The sequence below is a fragment of the Vicia villosa genome, linkage group LG3, assembly GCF_029867415.1.
Source record: "Vicia villosa cultivar HV-30 ecotype Madison, WI linkage group LG3, Vvil1.0, whole genome shotgun sequence".
NCBI classification, from domain to species: Eukaryota; Viridiplantae; Streptophyta; class Magnoliopsida; order Fabales; family Fabaceae; genus Vicia; species Vicia villosa.
This window is the reverse complement of record NC_081182.1, coordinates 34284598-34304921: the sequence shown is the minus strand read 5'-3', so window position 1 is coordinate 34304921 and position 20324 is coordinate 34284598. Positions and strand designations below refer to the sequence as shown.

At 33.2% G+C, this 20324-nt stretch overlaps 2 protein-coding genes and 1 long non-coding RNA gene across 4 annotated transcripts; 2 read left to right on the top strand and 1 right to left on the bottom strand.

Annotated features, from left to right (window-relative positions):
- The first annotated feature begins 5048 nt into the window (after window positions 1-5048).
- LOC131660944 (geranylgeranyl transferase type-2 subunit alpha 1) lies at window positions 5049-10638 on the top strand. Of its 2 annotated transcripts, XM_058930312.1 has the most exons (9): window positions 5049-5155; window positions 5269-5399; window positions 5499-5655; window positions 5768-5928; window positions 6026-6130; window positions 7498-8274; window positions 8393-8573; window positions 9237-9420; window positions 10050-10638. In XM_058930312.1, the coding sequence occupies exons 2-9, from the start codon at window positions 5284-5286 to the stop codon at window positions 10436-10438; spliced, it is 2070 nt and encodes a 689-aa protein (XP_058786295.1). In that variant the 5' UTR covers window positions 5049-5155; window positions 5269-5283; the 3' UTR covers window positions 10439-10638. The 2 variants fall into 2 exon arrangements, with proteins under 2 accessions (XP_058786295.1, XP_058786294.1); XM_058930311.1 differs by lacking the exon at window positions 5049-5155 and having other exon boundaries at window positions 5172-5399.
- Window positions 10639-10867: 229 nt separating this feature from the next.
- Window positions 10868-13475, bottom strand: LOC131660945 (uncharacterized). Its single transcript, XM_058930313.1, has 2 exons — window positions 12665-13475; window positions 10868-11169 (listed from the first exon to the last, which is right to left on the bottom strand). Exons 1-2 carry the CDS (start codon window positions 13315-13317, stop codon window positions 11139-11141), a joined length of 684 nt encoding a protein of 227 aa, XP_058786296.1. The 5' UTR covers window positions 13318-13475; the 3' UTR covers window positions 10868-11138.
- A 193-nt stretch (window positions 13476-13668) lies between these two features.
- LOC131660946 (uncharacterized) lies at window positions 13669-17106 on the top strand. Its single transcript, XR_009301082.1, has 4 exons — window positions 13669-14324; window positions 15570-15671; window positions 16120-16198; window positions 16910-17106. It is a non-coding gene; the product is annotated as an uncharacterized LOC131660946 (long non-coding RNA).
- The last annotated feature ends 3218 nt before the right edge of the window (window positions 17107-20324 follow it).

Below are 20324 nucleotides of genomic sequence, written 5' to 3'. Positions count from 1 at the left end.
ACAAAAAAGAGATAATTCCTAAGGCTAATCGAAACAAAAACTTGCCTAAACCTAAGGGAGTGATCAATTCACCAAAGATTCAAACAACAAATTCCAATCAAACTTCTTCCGAATCCCAGATTTCACACCAAAGCACATACTTATTCGCATAATTATTTGAACTATTTTTTGTTTTTCTTTTTCAAAGCATTTTTCCTTTTTTTTTTATTTTCTTTCTCTTTCTCTTTCTCTCTTTTCTTTTTCTTTTCTCTTTCAACCTCATAGCAATCAACCACAAGTGCACAATCATTTTTATCCTCAACTTGAATTCAACCATATCATTATGTGAATACTCCCTACTTTCTAAGGCAAGGTAAAAATTCATACAACAACACAAAGTTGAGGGTTCAAGAAAAAATCAACAATCAAAATCCATACAAAAAGTGAACTAAATACTTATAGACAAGCATCAAATTCAAAGAATATGGACAATGACAAAAGGCTCAAAGGGGGTACGAGTGATCACACACTCACAAGATGAAATAACTATTTGGCTAGGTAGTTATGCTCAAAATGAAATAAAAATGCCTTGATCCTTTTCATGCTTTCATATAGTCAACACAAACAAAAGATTAAGCATAATAAAATCCAGTTAGAACAAGAATTGTGGTCTCCCGCATATGTGAACAATGGAAAGCTAACTCACAAAATGGTGGGAACTACAGTGATTCACAAACGAACAAGTATACAAAAGAATGAATGACATAGAAGTTGTAAAAAATCTAAGTATCGTGAAATGCTAAAGTCTAGAAAGCGATAAACACATACCTTAGACATGTACAAAACTTTGACAAAATTATTACCATACACTCGCAATTCAAAACGATCAAACTTGAAAAATATCCTCAAATTCCTCAAGCTACTCAAAACGAGCTCAAAGGCAAACACACAAACTATTAATATTAACAAACTAAAAGACCCGATGAAATTGTCTAAACAAATTTAAAAGTGAAGATTTGAAATTTAAGAACTGGTCCGATCTAAATTTGTTTAGATAATTGCATCACACTACCAAAACTAAACAAAAAAATTAAATAGAATAAACATGCTTGTTTTATGTCGTAAGCTCGACGCCTGTTATTTAAGAACGTTTCTCCAAGTTACTTTCGCCCGGTTATTCCTAACCACACACAAGCAAACGTGAAAAGAAACAAACAATGATATAACAAATTTACAAGTATAGAAAATATGTGCAAGTATAATAAACATGTACACAAATATAGACAGGTAAGAATATACAATATGTGCGATATATACAAAACTCAAAATGTTAGAAACTATTGCGATGCAAGTCAATAAAAGCAATCCCCGACAACAACGCTATTTTGTTGAAGCTGTTTAGCGGCAAGCAACAAAAGTAAGTATTTGTTTAGATATAGGTTATATCGTATCGTCTCCACAAGGATTAGTGCTACTGAACTCCATTCAATAATTTCTGCAATTATGAGTTTGGTTTAGAATGAATAAAGTATAAAAACATAAAAGTAAATATGAACAGGAAATAATTCATTCTCTAGAGAGATGAAACTTATCAAACTTGCATATAATCTACTTAAAAAATGAAGGTTTGATGAATTGGGACCAATATTACCCAAAACATAACCTAAAAAATGTGTTTTGACCCCCATTTAACGTATTTCTGTCCTGTCAGATTCGCCGGGCGAGTCTGGATTCGCCGGGCGAACTACACCAGTAGCAGCAGCAGAAAATTCTACACTATTTCGGCCATAACTTAAGAACCATAACTCCAATTTGCGCGCGGTTCAAAGTGTTGGAAAGCTTATTCAATGATCTTTCTAACAATGACAAAATCTCAATCAAATTGATGATTTTTTATTCTTTGATTTTGAGCCTTATTCGTTGATGAGTTGCTCACAATCGCGTGTTTGAAGCCGTGTCTTCGACACTTTATTGCTCATGCTCCAAATACGCATTAATACCTATAAAATGAATGGAAAACTATCAAACGGTACACAAAACTCAATTAAATACAATTTATACATAATTATACAAAAGGCAGGGAATTGTTCAAGGGTATTAACAAATAAGAGTTGAAAAGTGCCACAAACTAACTACTCAAAACACGACTTTTTGGCACCTAACACCTGCATGCACATAGATTCACATTCTCCCCCTTTTTGATGATGACATTGTATCTCTCAGGGGAGGTGGTAATAACCTGGCCGACTTGAATGGGGCTAATGTGCGAATTATATCCAAGAGCGAAAGGCCCTCCAACCGGACTCATTTGAGTTAGGCTAATGGGAGACTTAGATCCAAAACCAGAAGACTCAAACTCGTTGACTTCTAATTGTGACACGTGAGCTAATAAGGGTAGGACACTAGCACCTGTCTCGATGCGAATAGATCTTACGCCTGCGTCCAAAGCCTCCTTACTGTGACAATTGTCCAACCTATGATTGACAATGTTTTTGCAAAGAGTCAAATCCTGCTTTTCCACTACATTCTCTAATAAACCTTCCTTTTTACTTCTAGCCTTGGGAGGACAAATCTCTTCAGATTTAACAACTTCTTTCATCTCCATGTCATCAACCTCTTCTTCATACAAATCTTCAAAGTTTCCATCTGAATCAGAACCTGAAAAATTCTTCTGAGTCAATTGAATCAACATACTCATAATTAAGGTTTCTCAAAGGCCCTTGAACATCCTCAAGAAGCTTCACGGGGAATATACCATCATTAATTTGCGTTTCAAGATCTTTTACTATCAACTTTGATAGTCTTGTTTTGATCAGAATCCTAGCAACACCCATTTTTCTCTCTAGCTGCGTGTTGTCGTCTACACAAAGAAACTCGCCCACCAGCATCACGGTGGCTTTAAAAAAAGCCAGGATTCCATGCATGGCGTGGAATACCAAAACACCTAATCCAGAACTCCCTAGCATCATCAACATCTAAAGGAGTCCATGAACGAATTTCCTTGAACCGTTTTCTCAGCCGATCACTTCCTTCAATTACCAAAGCTTGAACTACACCTTCAACTTTGTCTTCCAATAAGCAGAGGTTGGCCCCCAAACGCTTCACACAAATTGAGCAAAAACCTTCCTCATTATGTTCCTCCTGTAAATTATAAGTGGAACTAGAATTTACTACACTACCCACAAAGGCTTTCTAAAATCTCTTTAACTCCTTGTCTTCCACTTTAAACCAAATTTTACGTCTGCCTACTAACTTTCGTGATGACTTTTTCGGCCTGACCACATCAGCATACGAGCATCCTCCATTCGGATCAAGATTAAAATTACCTTGAGTTTTACTCTCTTTATCTGAATTTCTTCCTTTCTCCTTCATACCACGAGCAACTAGTACCGGCTCCTCTTGAGCTCGCCCTTGGAATTTTCTTTGAAACCTAGGAATATTAACGAAAAACTTTCTTCTACCAATGAAGATGTTGTCTAGCTTAGTTGTTAAAAGACTTTCATCTCTAACATCAAAGAAACTAACAAAATTGTACCTCCTTCATCTTACATCTCGCTTATTAGAGATTACCACTTTGTCTATATCACCATAGCTTTGAAAAGTACCATACATATCCCTTGCTCTAAAATACATATTAGTTTAAGAATAATATAATTTAAAAAATTGATATACATACTATCTTTAAATAATAATAATATAAACTAAAAGAGTTAAAAGGTAATGCACTGACAGTGTAAAATAATTTTACACTGTCATCCAATAGAAAATCATAAATGTGCCATGTCATTAAGTTTTTTTTAAATAAAAAAATGATTTAATTGGATACATGAGTGGTGATTGGTTGACAGTGTAAAAATATTTTACACTGTCAGTGCATCACCCCTTTTCTCAAACGAGTTAAAAGGTAGTGCACTGACAATGTAAAATAATTTTACACTGTCATCCAATAGAAAATCATAAATGTGTCATGTCATTAAGTTTTTTTTAAATAAAAAAATGATTTAATTGGATACATGAGTGGTGATTGGTTGACAGTGTAAAAATATTTTACACTGTCAGTGCATCACCCCTTTTCTCAAACGAGTTAAAAGGTAGTGCACTGACAGTGTAAAATAATTTTACACTGTCATCCAATAGAAAATCATAAATGTGCCGTGTCATTAAGTTTTTTTTAAATAAAAAAATGATTTAATTGGATACATGAGTGGTGATTGGTTGACAGTGTAAAAATATTTTACACTGTCAGTGCATCACCCCTTTTCTCAAACTAAAATATATAAATATATATTTTATCGGAAGAGTTAAAAGGTAGTGCACTGACAGTGTAAAATAATTTTACACTGTCATCCAATAGAAAATCTTAAATATGCCATGTCATTAAGTTTTTTTAAATAAAAAAATGCTTTAATTGGATACATGGGTGGTGATTGGTTGACAGTGTAAAAATATTTTACACTGTCAGTGCATCACCCCTTTTCTCAAACGAGTTAAAAGGTAGTGCACTGACAGTGTAAAATAATTTTACACTGTCATCCAATAGAAAATCATAAATGTGCCATGTCATTAAGTTTTTTTTAAATAAAAAAATGATTTAATTGGATACATGAGTGGTGATTGGTTGACAGTGTAAAAATATTTTACACTGTCAGTGCATCACCCCTTTTCTCAAACGAGTTAAAAGGTAGTGCACTGATAGTGTAAAATAATTTTACACTGTCATCCAATAGAAAATCATAAATGTGCCATGTCATTAAGTTTTTTTAAATAAAAAAATGATTTAATTGGATACATGAGTGGTGATTGGTTGACAGTGTAAAAATATTTTACACTGTCAGTGCATCACCCCTTTTCTCAAACTAAAATATATAAATATATATTTTATCGGAAGAGTTAAAAGGTAGTGCACTGACAGTGTAAAATAATTTTACACTGTCATCCAATAGAAAATCTTAAATATGCCATGTCATTAAGTTTTTTTTAAATAAAAAAATGCTTTAATTGGATACATGGGTGGTGATTGGTTAAAAGTGTAAAAATATTTTACACTCAGTGCATCATTCCCGTATCAGGACCCGCTTATTTGACTGGGATCCATTTTATATAGTTGCAGTTATTTTTAGCATATCCTCACTGTAAGAGTCTAATGTCCATTGTCATTTGTCACCTCTAAATCCGAGTGAGTCTCACAAAACAAAAACTCTTTGAAAATTTTAATTCTTTTCGATTCTCCTCAACTACGTTACTATAATACTAATTTCATTTCATTTTCCTGTGTAATTTTCATTGTAGCGACTCTATTTGAAAATGCACGGTCAACCTCGCAAACCGTTGAAGCAAGAAGATGAATCCGTTTTATCAGCCAAAGCCGAAAAACTTCGTTCACTTCAATCTCAGTTCTTCGCCAATCACCGCAATCGCATGTATGTTTGCAGTTCTGCGACTGTTTCTGATTCTCTCTTCAATTTCGCCTACTGATTTTCGTTTTCCTTTTGTTTTGATTTGGATAAATCTGGTTGCAGATATACGCAAGAGGCGTTAGATTTGAGTGCGAAGCTTCTTGAAACTAATCCAGAATGTTACACTGCTTGGAATTACAGAAAACTCGCTGTTCAACACAATCTCTCTCGATCCGATCCAGATTATGTCGCATATCTCTTCCATCAGGAACTCAAATTGGTGAGAATTAGTTTTACTTTGATTGAATTGGATAATGTAGATGTAGATTTTTTTGAAGTTAAAAAATTATTGTAGTTAGGGTTATTTTCTCTGTGGATTTTGTATTATTTAGGTGGAGAATGCGTTGAGGAAGAATTACAAGTCCTATGGTGCTTGGTATCACAGAAAATGGGTACTTAGCAAGGGGCATTCATCTATAGATGATGAGTTGCGCCTTCTTAATGGTTTTCAGAAGGCTGATCCGCGGAATTTTCATGCTTGGAATTATCGAAGGTTTAATATTTCTTCCTTTGATGTGATATTTTTTATAATAGGAAAAAATTGCAATTTAAGAGACTTTTTTCTCGTTTTGGTTTGATGTTGCTTTCAGGTTTGTTACTTCACTAATGAAAAGATCAGATGAGGATGAGCTGATATACACAGAGGAAGTGATAGGGGAGAATTTTAGCAATTACTCTGCGTGGCATAATAGAAGGTATCCTAAAAACTTACTTTTTCAAAGGGATATCTCAGTGATGGCTGAACATGTGTTGAGTGTTTTTTGTGTGTATTATGCCCATTTATTTACATATGCTGCATAGACAGTTGCATTCATCTGTCCAGTTATGCTTGTTCTACAAACAGACATTATGATCTATCAACCTTACAATATTAAAATGTTTTTAACCAAGGCTTGGATATGTGTTTGTACTTATGCGTTATAAATTGTGGCTGGGAATAGGTGTTTGATTGCGTGCCTACAACTATCTAGGTATTTGAAAACTACTCTTTTACTATTGTGAATAGTCAATTGGTTACTTACCTTTGAAGCACTGTAGAAGATTGTCATGAACGAACTTATTGTATACTGATGTTTGTATTTAAAAAATTACCCTCCAGCCTTACTTCCAAGATATTGAATGATCATCATACATGATGCCATGCTTTTTATCATTTGAATGGGATACGATGGTTGTCAAAATCACAATTTAAATTTTAAAATCTTAAGATTTTACAGTCTCACTCACCTCAAACGATCCAAATCTTAAGTAGAATTGTGTGTTGTAGTTAAATTATGAAAAAAAATTTAAAACCATTGATCGTGAGCAATCTTGGCCAGTTCCGACCACAATCGGCCGTTCTCTGGCCTCCGCCAAGATGCAGAGGTGCAACAATTACGGTTTGGCGGTGATGAATGCATGCCTTTTGAAATGATGAAGTTTTAAATTTAGGATTTAGAGAATAAAAATATTAGTTGTAGGGTTTGTTTTAAATTAGACTCATGATAAACCAAGTGATGGCCCAAATATGTCCCAAATATCTGACAAATGTTTCCTGTGATAAATCGTAATGAAGTATAAAAACTCAATCATACATGTCTAAAGAATATGAAAAAAGATCATTTTCCCACGGATACACTTGCCTATCAAAATATAATGTAAAAATACTTCAAATATATAGTATTATTTTTTCGTTATAGTAGTATCTTACAATTTTTGTTATGATATTATGTTTTACCAACTTGTCATCCCCTGTGGATCTTACAAAATGATTGGCTAGAATCTTCCAATCTTAATTACGATCTTATGTTTTACGATCTTGCTATCCCCTCTTGATCTTTGGCAAAATCTTGATCTTGACAACCTTATGAGAGATATTTCAACAGGGCAAGGAAGTTTATGGCATGTGTGTACTCCTCATAGACTATATGTACTAAGCTTTTATAGTAACAACTCTTTGTTTGGTTTTCATTCAGTATTTTCATGTTGAACTCAATTCAATAACATTCTTTAAGTTTTTTTTAACGCGACTCTTGAGTAACCAATTATATTAATACATATGTCATTCCTTTGAAAATTTCAGCGTGCTTTTATCTAATTTATTTAAAAGAAAGGCGGAAGAATTCCCCCTTGAAGAAAAAGTTTTGCAAGAATACGAGCATGTCCACAGTGCTATTTTTACTGATCCAGAAGATCAGAGTGGCTGGTTTTATCATCTTTGGCTTATTGATCTTACAGTGAAAAATTATGCTCCTCTCCTTGTTTCATCTTGGCCATCTCATGGATCTAATATAACCCTAAATGGAAACAACTGCATAGATGGATGTGGTTTGTCTCTATTGAATAGCACACTATCAGACACTAGAACACTTCCAGTAATTTTATATTTCAATCAAGCTGTTGAAGGCGTCAACATGTCTACAGTGGCTGTTAAATCTGAACTCTTGAAGGAAGATCTTGTTTGGAAACCACTTTTAACAAATAACTCGAGTACTGCTCAATTTTGGGGTGCATACCTAAACCTTGGTAATATGGAGCTTGAACAATCAAAAACTTACTCTATAGAGATCACTATTGGACATTCTATGGGTATTGTATCTTCAAATGGATATCAGTATGGGGTTCCTTCCCAAATTGCCTTTAAATTGTGCGTACAGACTGCTTCTACCAAACGTGTTGAAGAAAAAGGTGGTAAGTTGACTTCATGGAGGGACGATAATTTCCAAAAAATTGATCATTTTGAAGACTCAGATTCCATTGTATCTGCTGATCTCCATATTCCAACAATTCCCAATTGGTGCATGGAGGCAATTGAAGAAGAAATAACTAATTTTCGGGATTTATTGTCTGAAGGTGAATGGTAAGGTGGATTCGTGAAATGTATGGCTTTATGGTTTTAAAGGCCACCGAGTTCGTTCTTTTCCCATATTTTGCAGTTATATTTCGATATGATTTTGTGCTTTATTTGATTTTTGTAGTAAAATTGGAAAGCTTTCACTTGCTAGACTTTTGACTGCTCTTGATTTGTTAACACATCAACATGGCAAAAGAAAAAACCATACTGAAGAAGTTCTTAAACTTTACACTGATTTGATGGAGTTGGATCCAACACATTCGCTATACTACAAGGATGAGCATAGTCTGGTATTACTTCAGCAGGTAATTTATTCTTTTTCGGTATTGAACAGCTTTTAGTGTCTTTATTTTTAATGAATTTTCTGAAAGAAAAAAAAAACCTTAGTGTAAAGTTAACGAGTTAGAGCGTTAGGCTAAATCAAGAATAAGATAAGGAATAAAAGGAAAAAGGCAAGTCAAACCTTAGAGTGTTCATGAGATTGCTCAGCTGTCAAAAGAAGAATTTATACTCAAATAGGCAAAAGAGGGGAGAAGCACACAAGGTTTATACCAAAACTCAAATGATAGTAAGCATTTTTAAGATAATGGGCTGTGTCACTAGGCCTGTTATTTATGCTCCGTGCATGATTATATAATGGTCTGTTTGAATGATAGATGGGAGCATATGTGCCTTGTACATGTATAGCAGGTAATTTACTCTCTTTCTGTGATTCTCATCCGGATATGAAAAATAAACAAAAATACCTTGGAACCAACTCCGTGCTTGAATTCTCAGGTTGAATGTAATTTTCTACTCGCTTTTTTTGGTCAACTATTTTTTCTATGAAGATGCATTTAAACTTATAAGCTTTTATGAAGCAACGCCTGTGCATTTTAATAATTACAACTAGTTTTTTACTATTTCAAAATTCCTATTCCTTCTACAATGAATCAATTTTTTTTGTTCATGTTTTGAGGATTCTGCAGATAACATCATCTAGAGAATCTTTACTACCATATTGCCACTACTATAAAGGCGCAACAGAAGCAAATACTAGTTATGTCTGTCTACGGTTACAAAATCTATCGCTGTCACGGATGGGGTCCTTTGAGAATTTACTGTGGGTGCAAATGCTAGACCTTAGCCACAACGAACTTCGATCAATTGAAGGTATTCCATAATTTGTAAATTTTCTATATCTTGGCTTTTCCCTCCACTCAAACACTACCTTAATTTAGAGTTGTTATTATTACTGAGTATGGTCATTAACATAGACTCTAATAAGCCATTAGGCCTTATTGCCCAATTTTAACTCTATTCTGTTTTCTCATTGTAAAACGAGCGGGGAATCAATTAGCCCGTTGCTTAGCTATAGATGCAATCTAAAAGGAGTATAGAATTTAGATAGAGGATATCCCCTCCTTTGCAAAATTTTGTTTCTGATCTGACCTCCTTAGTTTCCTCAGTATATTTCGTTTTATTCAAAAATTAGTAATAAGCCATTGTGCTTGATTTTCTAGTATTTTTACTATCCACTTTTTGCGAACCCAAGTTTTAATAAAAATATTGATGTTAATGGTTGAACGGAACTTAATAAGTTTACTTTCATTGCTTTCGTGGAAAGTCTATAAAGCCAACATCCAACACGACAATGTCTTTGAGATATTTTGCAGGGAAAATAAATCCTGCAAGGTCTCTAGCATAGGTTATATATATCTGGCTAATCACTTCTGACAATTTTAGCTTCTGTTATTGCATCTAAAAGTCAAATGAGGGTCTCATGCTGAATTTTTTGACAGGGTTGGAAGCTATGCAACTTCTATCTTCCTTAAATCTGAGTCATAACAAATTTGGTAGTTTTACTGCTCTGGAGCCTCTCAGATCGCTCAAGTCACTTAAAGTGTTGGATATCTCTTGCAACGAAATAGGCTCTCACTCGATTGACTCAAGAAGATACTTATGCTCTTCTCCTTTAGCAAATGCTGAAGTATTTGCCTGGGACCGTTTTGAAATCCTATGCGGCAGTTTTAGTGCCACAAAGTTTTGGGAAGCTTTCTTGATATTTGAGAGCTTGAACTTGACAGATTTGAACGTAACAGGAAATACAGTTGCTGATGAGAACTTCTCGTCATTTATTGTCAAAATTTTGCCTACACTAAAGTGGTTAAATAGTGAAGAGTTATCTTGACATTTCTTGGTTTTTAAGGATGCAGTTTATGTTTGTGGTGTAAAGGGCATTTCTTTAACTGTATTACTTTTGGTCCTTGTTGCATCACAGGTGCTGGATTGATATTGATAGTATAATTAAACATGTTAAAGTGTGTAACGTTTTTAACTCAAAATTAACACCAAATTAGGTCTCTGATGAGTGACATCCTTTTGTTTAAATATCACTCCTTTGCCTTTGCAATGAAAAAGGTGCAGTTTTTATGAGATCCTTGAGAATATACAAGATCTTTGACATGCCTTTTTTTATTTTACCAATGACATGCCTTTTTTTATTTTACCAATGACATGCCTTTTTTTATTTTACCAATGACATGCCTTTTTTTATTTTACCAATGACATGCCTTATTGTTAAAACCTACAAATATTTCTAAGGTTGAGTAAAAATAACTGTAGGTAAAAGCGAAAAATTTCATTCAACAAAGAAAGTACTCAATTTTACATGTTTAGTGATGTATACATTGACTAGCACTGACTAGAACCCAATAGTAGTGTAGAGGGTACACAAATGTATTTATTTTTCATTTCACAACAGTTATGATGTTGTAGATCTACTTCTTGAGCTTTCAGTCATTTGCTCCATGAAACACCTGAATGAAATGACATGTGGTGCCACAACTAATAAAACACTTCTACAACACTCATTCTTTTCCAATATAAGTTCATGAAAGCTCTGCATCTTTTGCCCCGTTGCTGAATCAAACCCAATAGACAATGTTAGTACCAGGTACAATTGGTGCCAGGAGTATTCTTCACGAATAAAATAGTTTTTAATGACTACATCAAATCTTTAACGAAAATACCTTATAATGAAACCATAGTACAAGTCTTGAGAAAGCTTACAAGGAGTATCAAGATTTCATAGTACAAGTCTTGAGAAAGCTTACAAGGAGTATTTGATAGTACATAATATTGCGTGTGGGTGAAAGATTTTTCTAACAATCAACATAAAGAAACTAACACATCTACCAAAATTTCTACATCAACAGCAAGTGTCATAGGATCCTGAACACTATTATTTCATGAAATTGTATGAAACACAATCGGATTTAAATAACGAGTTCCCCCTAACCCACCCTTTGAATAATGCTTAGAACTTACATTTACACCTTCGTTAATACTCGTATAAAAAAAAAATTCCATTGAATTTTTATATCATATTAATAATCATATATTCAAATTTAAACAATTTAGACATTCATTAAAACATATTTTAATTAAAAAAATACTTATATCTATTTTTTAATTAGAATATATAGTACGTTAAAGTTAAAATAAAATCGTGACTATATATATCACATAATTTTAAAATTTTATATATTGTTATAAATGAGATCAACTGAATTGATTTCTTTTATCTTCAATGGTAGAAATTATTTTAATTCTTGTGTCATATTTCGTGAATCTAAATTGCCACATTGCATATTGCATATAAGCAATTTCTAAAGAATTTCAACTAGTTTTACTCCAATGATAATTATAAATAAACAGCGTATATTTGACCCCACCAATTTATATTATTTTATTTGTAATACAATTTAATGACCAAATTGGTTTAAAAATAATAATATTTAATATTAAATTCTCCATTGCTTCATGAAACTCCATCTCTTAAATTTAAAGAACTTATATTATCACATCAACACACTCTAATGGTTAAAAAAATAAGCAGGGATAAGAAATCAAAAAGTTTTATGCTCTGTAGGCGCAAGTGATGTAGAGCAGGTGTATCGACTCTATTTATTGTTTTGTCATTTTATTCAGACGTAAAAAAAGTACAATTTATGCAGTCTACAAAAAGAACATTTTGAGAAATGTGAGTGGAAAAATTGCTTTTAAAAAAAAAAACATAGTTGCTCCTTTTTATTATCAAAAGGCCTAAGAGCAAAATTTCAATTTGACAGTTAATAAGTTGCAGGTTCGTGAACAAGTTATCTTAAAAGTACTATTCTTATCTCTTTTATTTTCAGTTGCTTTCGATTCAACGAAAACATAACTCAAGTTCAAAGCTTATCTTAATAACAAAGCAGTAACTTCCTTTCTTAGTATAGTTCATAGGGAAGAAATAATAAAAAAAAGGAAACAAAATATTAAAATTGTAATAGCCATAATTCCTGGAACTTTGCTCTTCCTATAATAAAGATAGTTAATCTGAAAACTTGTACAAAAATCGATTTATGAACCCAACCTGTTAAGTGCTTCTACCGGCACAGAAAACTGTGGCTCCAACTCATGCGCCTCCTTGTACGCTTTCTTAGCTTCCTCCTCCATTTTCTTCCCTTCATAACACTCCCCTAACGCACACCAAGCCTTCGCGTTCTTCGGGCTCAAAATCACCGACTCAGTCAAATCCGCAAGCGCCGAGTCAACTCGTGTGCGTTCACTCGTCGCGAGTTTCAACTCAGCTCTCTTATACAACGCATCGCCACGTTCTCCCTCAGCAAGCGAACCAGCAGCGAGAGGCGACAAAGCCGCGTCAAGCGATTCAAGAGCGGAGGTTCTAAAGCCTTGAAGATCCAGAACCATCGCTTTGAGAAGATACGAAGCCGCGTCTTTAGGATCGAGTTCGATCGCTTTTTCGGCTTCGGCTAGGGCTTCGTTGGCGAGTTGGTTGATGGCGGATCTGGATTTGTTTTTGGAAGATCTAGCTTGTGTGAGAAGCTGAGCGCCTCTTACGAAGTGACGCTTGGCTTTGATGCCGGTTCGGTTACGGATTCGGAGCTTGGCGAGAAATTTCTGGGGAATACCGTGCATGCTGAGGAAGATTAAGATTACGGCGAGGATCATAACGATTTGTAAACCGATGTCGCGAATCATCGCGTGTTTCTCTTTGGGGTCCATTTTTTTGTTTCCGGTGAATTAGCTCCGGCGAGGGTTTTAGGTTTTTGTGGCGGTGTGGAAAGAAGAAGAAGAAGAAGAAGAAGAAGAAGTGTGGGTTGTATTGGAATTTTCAGAAAAGTTTATAGACTCAATAATTAAGTTCAACTTGACTCGTTGCGGAGACTTCAGCCGCCATGATTGTCTTTTCCATTTTTTAATTTAAAATGCTTATCTTACATTTTCTTTAATACGTGTTAGTGGGATTCAATTACTTTTTGGAAGGGACATAAAATAGTTATTGTTATGCTTATAAAAATAGTTATGGTTATTGTTTTAGTTAGGTATGATGTGTGTGTACAAAATAATAGATGAAATTTGGAAGATTTAATTATTAATTTATTTAGTTTAATTATTAAGTGGATGTCGTTCACGAGTTCAGCTATCTTCATTCTTGATCAGAGAAATAGTCAAGAATGATGTGCTTCCTGGGTCCACTCTTTCTTCTTTTAACTCTAACTTTACAAAAATAAAAACTCAATTTATCACAAGAATCTCTCGTTTTTTTTGAGGTCAAATTCTTCTTCTATCTCTTTTGGCATGGAATTTATAACACGGTTGTTTGGACTTACTTCATGTGTGGCAACTGGCAATGACTACTAATCTGTTTTGGAACCAGGGGTGTGCAAATAAACCAGTAACCATAAACCAAATCTATATCCAAACCAAACCAAATTTAAAAACCCAGCCCAAAATAAAAAATTAAAACCAGAGGCCCATTTATCAAAACCAAAAAAAACCGGAAACCATTATTCAGTTTGGATCACGTTATCGGTTACCATTTGAAAAATTTGAGAAAAACCCTAATTCCCAAACCCTCTCTTCTACTATCTGAGATAGCTGTCACAAACCCTCCGCCTAATCCTCTTCCACCTTCTCCATCTCCGATTCTCTCTACACTTTCCTCTCATTCCATCCAATCTTAGATCCCAGCCTCACGATTGAACCGTCGTGTCGAAAACTTCTTGAAGGTACGTGAAACTCTAACTTGGGTTGCTATGCGTAAATGAAGCTTGGGTTATTGTTTTATGTGTTCAATCCTTGTTTCTTATTTGGGTTCATTTTTTTCTGCTGACTGTTGATGATTGTGTTTGGATTCTGGATTATTGGGTTCATTTAAGTTTATGTTTTATTGGAGTTTAGTGTAACTTTGCCATTAATGGAAGAGAATCAATGGCTGATTGAATTGATGAGAACCCTCCTTTTTTGGAATTCTTGTAGACATTGAGAGTATAAGAAGGAAAAAGCTTGTTTTTCGCTGTTCGAAAGACGGTGTGATCGAGAGCACCAATGAATTTCACCCATTTCATGAACTGCTGTTCTGATTCTTGAACTTTGGTCATGTTTGCAGAGTTTGCAATTCCATTATAAGGTTTCGGTCGAAGACCTTTGGTGTGACATTGTGTTACAATAGGATTCTGTAGAATAAGAACTAGTACTAAAACATAGAAAATTGAATTCATGTTTATGTTATTTTAGAGAGAAAGAATGTAACAATCATATAAGAAAAAATTGGTTTGGAAGAATAGATGAATTGGTTGGTGTTATGGTTTTATATATAGTATATGTTATGTAATGTTATTTGGTACTTGTTTATTGTGTGTGGGACCATTAGAGTGAAGTTGAAGCAGAGAATCATTGACAGAGAGATAGGTCACGGGTGCATATATCTTGTGATATAATGTACAAAGAGACTAAGAGAGATGAGCAATCTAAATTCTAAACCATAGGACAGGTTGCACTTTTTGTTTATAAAAATGTTGTTTTTAAGTTATTTTGTTTGTTTTGGTTTGTGTCACTTTTTATTTAATCAATAATTATCCTTCAAAAAGGTAATAGATATCTGAGATTTAAGTTGGTTATTGGTTTATCTGAGATTTCTTTGGTGATATGGAAACCCTTACAACATTGTCTTCAACCATATCTCTTAATTCATTGTGGTTCACTCCTACAATGATAAAAATAATCAGTGACATGAATGAAATTGATATAGTTATATTTTATCAAATTAAAAAACTTGTGACAACCCAATTGATCTACATTAACAAATCACTTTAAATTTAAAAAGTAAAATAGGCAAGTGTTTACATCATGGTGAAATTTGACGCTAACTTTGTTTACATTTGTTGTGCCAATATTACTTCTAGCCCAGTGCTTGTCTTTGCATTTATTATAATAAAATGTGTGTTTAATTGAATGTGTTAATAACTTTTCAGGTTTCAAGTGATCAAAAGCTGCCATCACTTTATCTCTTAGATAGTATTGTCAAGAATATTGGGCGAGATTACATAAAATACTTTGCTGTTAGACTACCTGAGGTCAGATATCTATTACCTTTTTGAAGGATAATTATTGGTTTATCTGAGATTTAAGTTTCTGTCCTATATGTATATGTCTAGTTTGGATCCACATTGCTGATTGGAAATGTTTAGTGAATTTGATCATTCATAGCATGCTTGGGTCTTAGTTGGGCAAGGTTTTCTCACGTTCCAAAGCTATATGACTATGATGTTTTTTAGCTATGATTCTAGACTCAAGTGAAAAAGTTTTCTTTTTCTGTTTTAGTCTTATTTTTCTATGATTATGCAATGCCTTTGTTTCTTGATGCGTCGGTTTGTTTATCCTAGGTTTTAATATGAAATCAATTACAAGAGTTCTGTAATTAAGTATGATAACTAAGTATATTCGCTAATGTATTATTATTTATTATACTTGAGGCATAATGAAATGTATTTATATGTTTTGTATAATTACTTTATACGGAAGATGGTGCTAGCTGTTCAACATCTTCAACCTCTGTTGCACTTGAAGAGGACTTGTCGGTTTAATTGTTGTACTGCACTCGGTAAAGCTTTTCTAACATGAATATGTTTGGTTATACTCATATTTTTTCATATAGAATCCTCCAATACTGTCAAAACCTTAACATAGTTGTCTACTTGTCTGTCCTATATGTTTTTTGGAGGGTTGGTGTCTAGCCTAATCAATTTTACTAATATTAATTATTGATTATATGCAAAATGTTAATTATTAATTGTCTCTAAGGGTCAAGAAACTACTATTAGTATATTTTTTTAAGAAGATGGTGGTCCGTTCTTAAAATAAAATTATTGTTAACTTGTGATATGTCACTATGGTTTGTTTGTTTGTCGTACTGAATTATTAGAAACCATTTTGTTTCTTTCCTTAGTTTTTTGTTTCATGTACATTAACCCCATCAAATAATTTTTGTTTTTGTTTTACAAAATAGAAGGGTTACTTGTCTTGTGCTCAGTACTCAGTAGTTGTTCTTGTCCCCACTTCCCATTACTCCTATACAAGTATATCTGTACTGGTATAAAAAACTTACAAATAATGTTAATGTTTTATTACTCTATTAGAACTTATATGAATATGTTTGGTTATACTCATATTTTTTCATATAGAATCTCACTGTCCATGTTATAGTCCCTGTTAGTAAAGCTGCTTCAAATGTTTTGGCAAATATTTGGGCAAGCTCTTAAAATGTTTGTTGGAATTCAATTCTTTATTAGTAAGAATTTCAAATTTTGTGCAGGTTGAGATTATGATGGGAGTTGAGGAAGAATTTGGCATTAGCGTGGAAGAAGAAAGTGCTCAGAGCTTCTTGAGACCAAGGCTTAAACCAACAAAGAGGAGGACTTAACATGTCCATTTTGGAGTGTCTTTTTTTTGTTGCTATATGATATTTGATGTGTTAGGTTAACTAAACTTCATGTAATTGCTGGATCTTTTGTGGACCATATTAGGATTAAATAATGCTACTTTTAATCTTAATTTATAAGTCACAAGTATTTGCTCTTATAATGGTCTTTTTATGTTTAGTTTTAATGCAATTTGAAAATAATATAAAATTGGTTTTTAAATGGGTTATTTTTAAAAACAGGTTTTTAAACTGGTTATTTTTAAAAACTGGTTTAAACTGGTTTTTTTTATAAAACTGGTTTTAAAACTGGTTTTTTTATAAAACTGGTTTTAAAACTGGTTTCTTTAAAAGAAAATAAAAACTGGTTTTGAGAGAACCAGTTTAAAACCGGTTTTTTTGTTAAAACTGGTTTTTATGAAAAACCGGTTTAGAACCAAACCAAACTATATGTAAACCGGTTTTAAAAAAATAAACCGGTTTTAATAAAATAGTTTTAAGATCCAAACCAAACCATATATATGGTTCAATTTGGTTTGGTTATTGATCCATGCACACCCCTATTTGGAACTAAGTGCAAGTAACTAGTTTTTTTTTTAAATTGGAGTTAGTAGCAATTGAATTTTAAATATGCAAATTATTATTCAATATACACACCACTAGCTTCATTTAGAGATTCCAAATATCTGTTTTAATAAGTAAATAAATGAAACATGGTCCTAAATTATCAATTTTAAAAAAAAAAAACTTTTCTTATGATCCGAATATATTTTTAACATAAATTGATACACAAATAATAATTACAAAGATTATATTTGGTGTTTTTACCTGATACAAAGATTTGTCTTAGATAGACGAACAAGTGTATATTTATTTAGATACCACACACCAAAATCAGACATCACGTTCATCTCAACTGTTGGATTCATGCAACAGTTTCTAGTACAAGGCGCCATATACTGAAGGTGGTTTTAACTATCGTTCATATATTATGTGTGGTTACGCATCACAACAAGTTACGATTTATGACATTGTTGCAAGTTACACTTCTCTTAATTCACTGACTTGGTTGTTGGAGTGTTAGCTTTGCATGTACACCCCCTTTCCATCCACTAGAGACTTCTAGCACCGTACCAAAGACCTTCTGCAGTTGACTTCATCAGCTCATCACCAATTTCATATTCCACATTAGAATAATGGCGTCGTCTGTGAGAATCATTTCTTGATTCTCACAAATTTTCACTTTGGACTTCTCAAATTTCCTATTGCACTGTCATAACTATTTTCGGTAATTGATCTGATCACTGCTAACTTTCACAATTGTCAGTAATGGTAGCTTTCAAAGCGACTCAATTAGCCAGTCAACGCAGTGTCATCCTTGTGACCGATGTCGTCGCTCATGTCCTCACTTTCACATATAAAGATCCATTTCCTCCCATGGGATAGGCGGTCCAATTCTGATGACTTTTCCTACGCCACCTCTCGCCAGATCGTGACCTCTTTGCCAATTTGACGAGAAACTTTCCGGGTTATGTCGTCGTTCCAACCATTTCAACAACTACTCCAAGGCCAAATATCAAAACAACTTCCACCTCTACTACAAGTGCAATTGTCAGAATCTTAAATATCTCAAAACATTCAACACCTCCAGACCACATCTGTATGCATGGTGAAAATGAGCTCATCACAAGCATATATAACTTGGTGCAACAACAAAACGTACATCTCCTTAATGAGAGAATTCTATATTTAGAAGAAAACTAACAAGAGAGTGTTGGATTCAGTTGATTTTTGGTTAAACCTTATTGGACTTTTCGACTGGATCATATTTTTTATGTAAAGACATGGTTCTCCTTATTTGAAGACTTGCCTTTTAAAAAAAGAAATTGTGTGCGTCATAATTGAGTTTCTTTGAGTCTTTGTATTGGGTTTATTGTGTAGTACTCTATCCTAGAGAATCTTTCATATTTTAGAGATATAGAGTATTTGGTATGTAATTGTAATTTTCGTTACACCTAAAATAATGAAAGGTAAAGGATTTTGAACCTTAACGTTTAGATAACCTTGTTTTATGGATAATCTTTTAGATATTACTTTTTATGATTTGATGGGTAATCTATGTAGTTTGATACAAATTTATGAATATTACACATTATTATGATGATTTAGTATATTTATACTTTATAATTAAGTTAAAATTTTAAGTTATTGATGCATTTAATATGCGTGCGTACGTGTGTGTTTTGTAAATTCTATGATTTTACATTTCAATTTTATCTATTAATTCTTTGTGATCTTTATTTGTTTTTTATTTTAAATTGTTCATTATGTAATTTTGATCATCTTGTCTCCCACATTGTTTCAACACTATATATGATACACCTTGTTTCTGACCAAACCGAATCTCACAAATAATAAACAAGATCATAATCTTAATTATATTTAAATAAGATTTTTTTGATCTTCAAAATATTAAAAAGATTTTTTTTCATCAACACTCATATGAGTTATTTAGTTTGTTCACATCAGATGAAACAAGTAATGTTCTAATGGGCTCACCTGAAACTTTTTCAAAACTTTATCGGATTACCTTCAATGGGCCAATAAATTGTTCAATATCAAGCAACATCTTGTTGACTTGAATTTGAATGAGGGTTGAGGTTAGATGTTCAAACTTTGTCTACAAATGCTACATGATTGCATCTCTTCGTTGTTGTTAGTATTGGAGAATATGGTTTGTCAACTATTTGATGAGGTTTTCTAAAGTTGATTTAGGAATTATAACTAACGTATTCAATTCACACCATATTTTACCTTCAAGAACACTTTTTTTCTTTCAAGAGCGCTCTTGAAGGCTCTCTTAAATGTTTCGACAAAATAATAATGCTTTTCAAGATCTCTAGTAGTAGGTAACAAATGAGAACAACTTTTTTACAAAAAGTCAAAAACTGTGTTAATTATGATTGATAATTATTGTTATCCGAAAAGGGACACCGCTTTTAAACAAAACTGATGTTAAACATTTATCAATTTTTTTTTTGGTTGGAAAAAGGACAATATTTTTCAATAAAGTGTTACTAAACTTGCAAATAGTAAAAGTGATTTTAAAAGAAAAAAAAACATTGTCATTTTCTTCATACAAAAATATAATAATGCATATAGAATAAACGTATTAATCACACCTTATATTAGGGGTGGCAAAACGGGCCGCCCGCCCCGCCTTATGCCCGCCAAAAAACGAGCGGGGCGGGCATGCCCGCCAAGTAAAATGGGCATAAAATTCATGCCCGCCCCGCCAAGATGGCGGGTT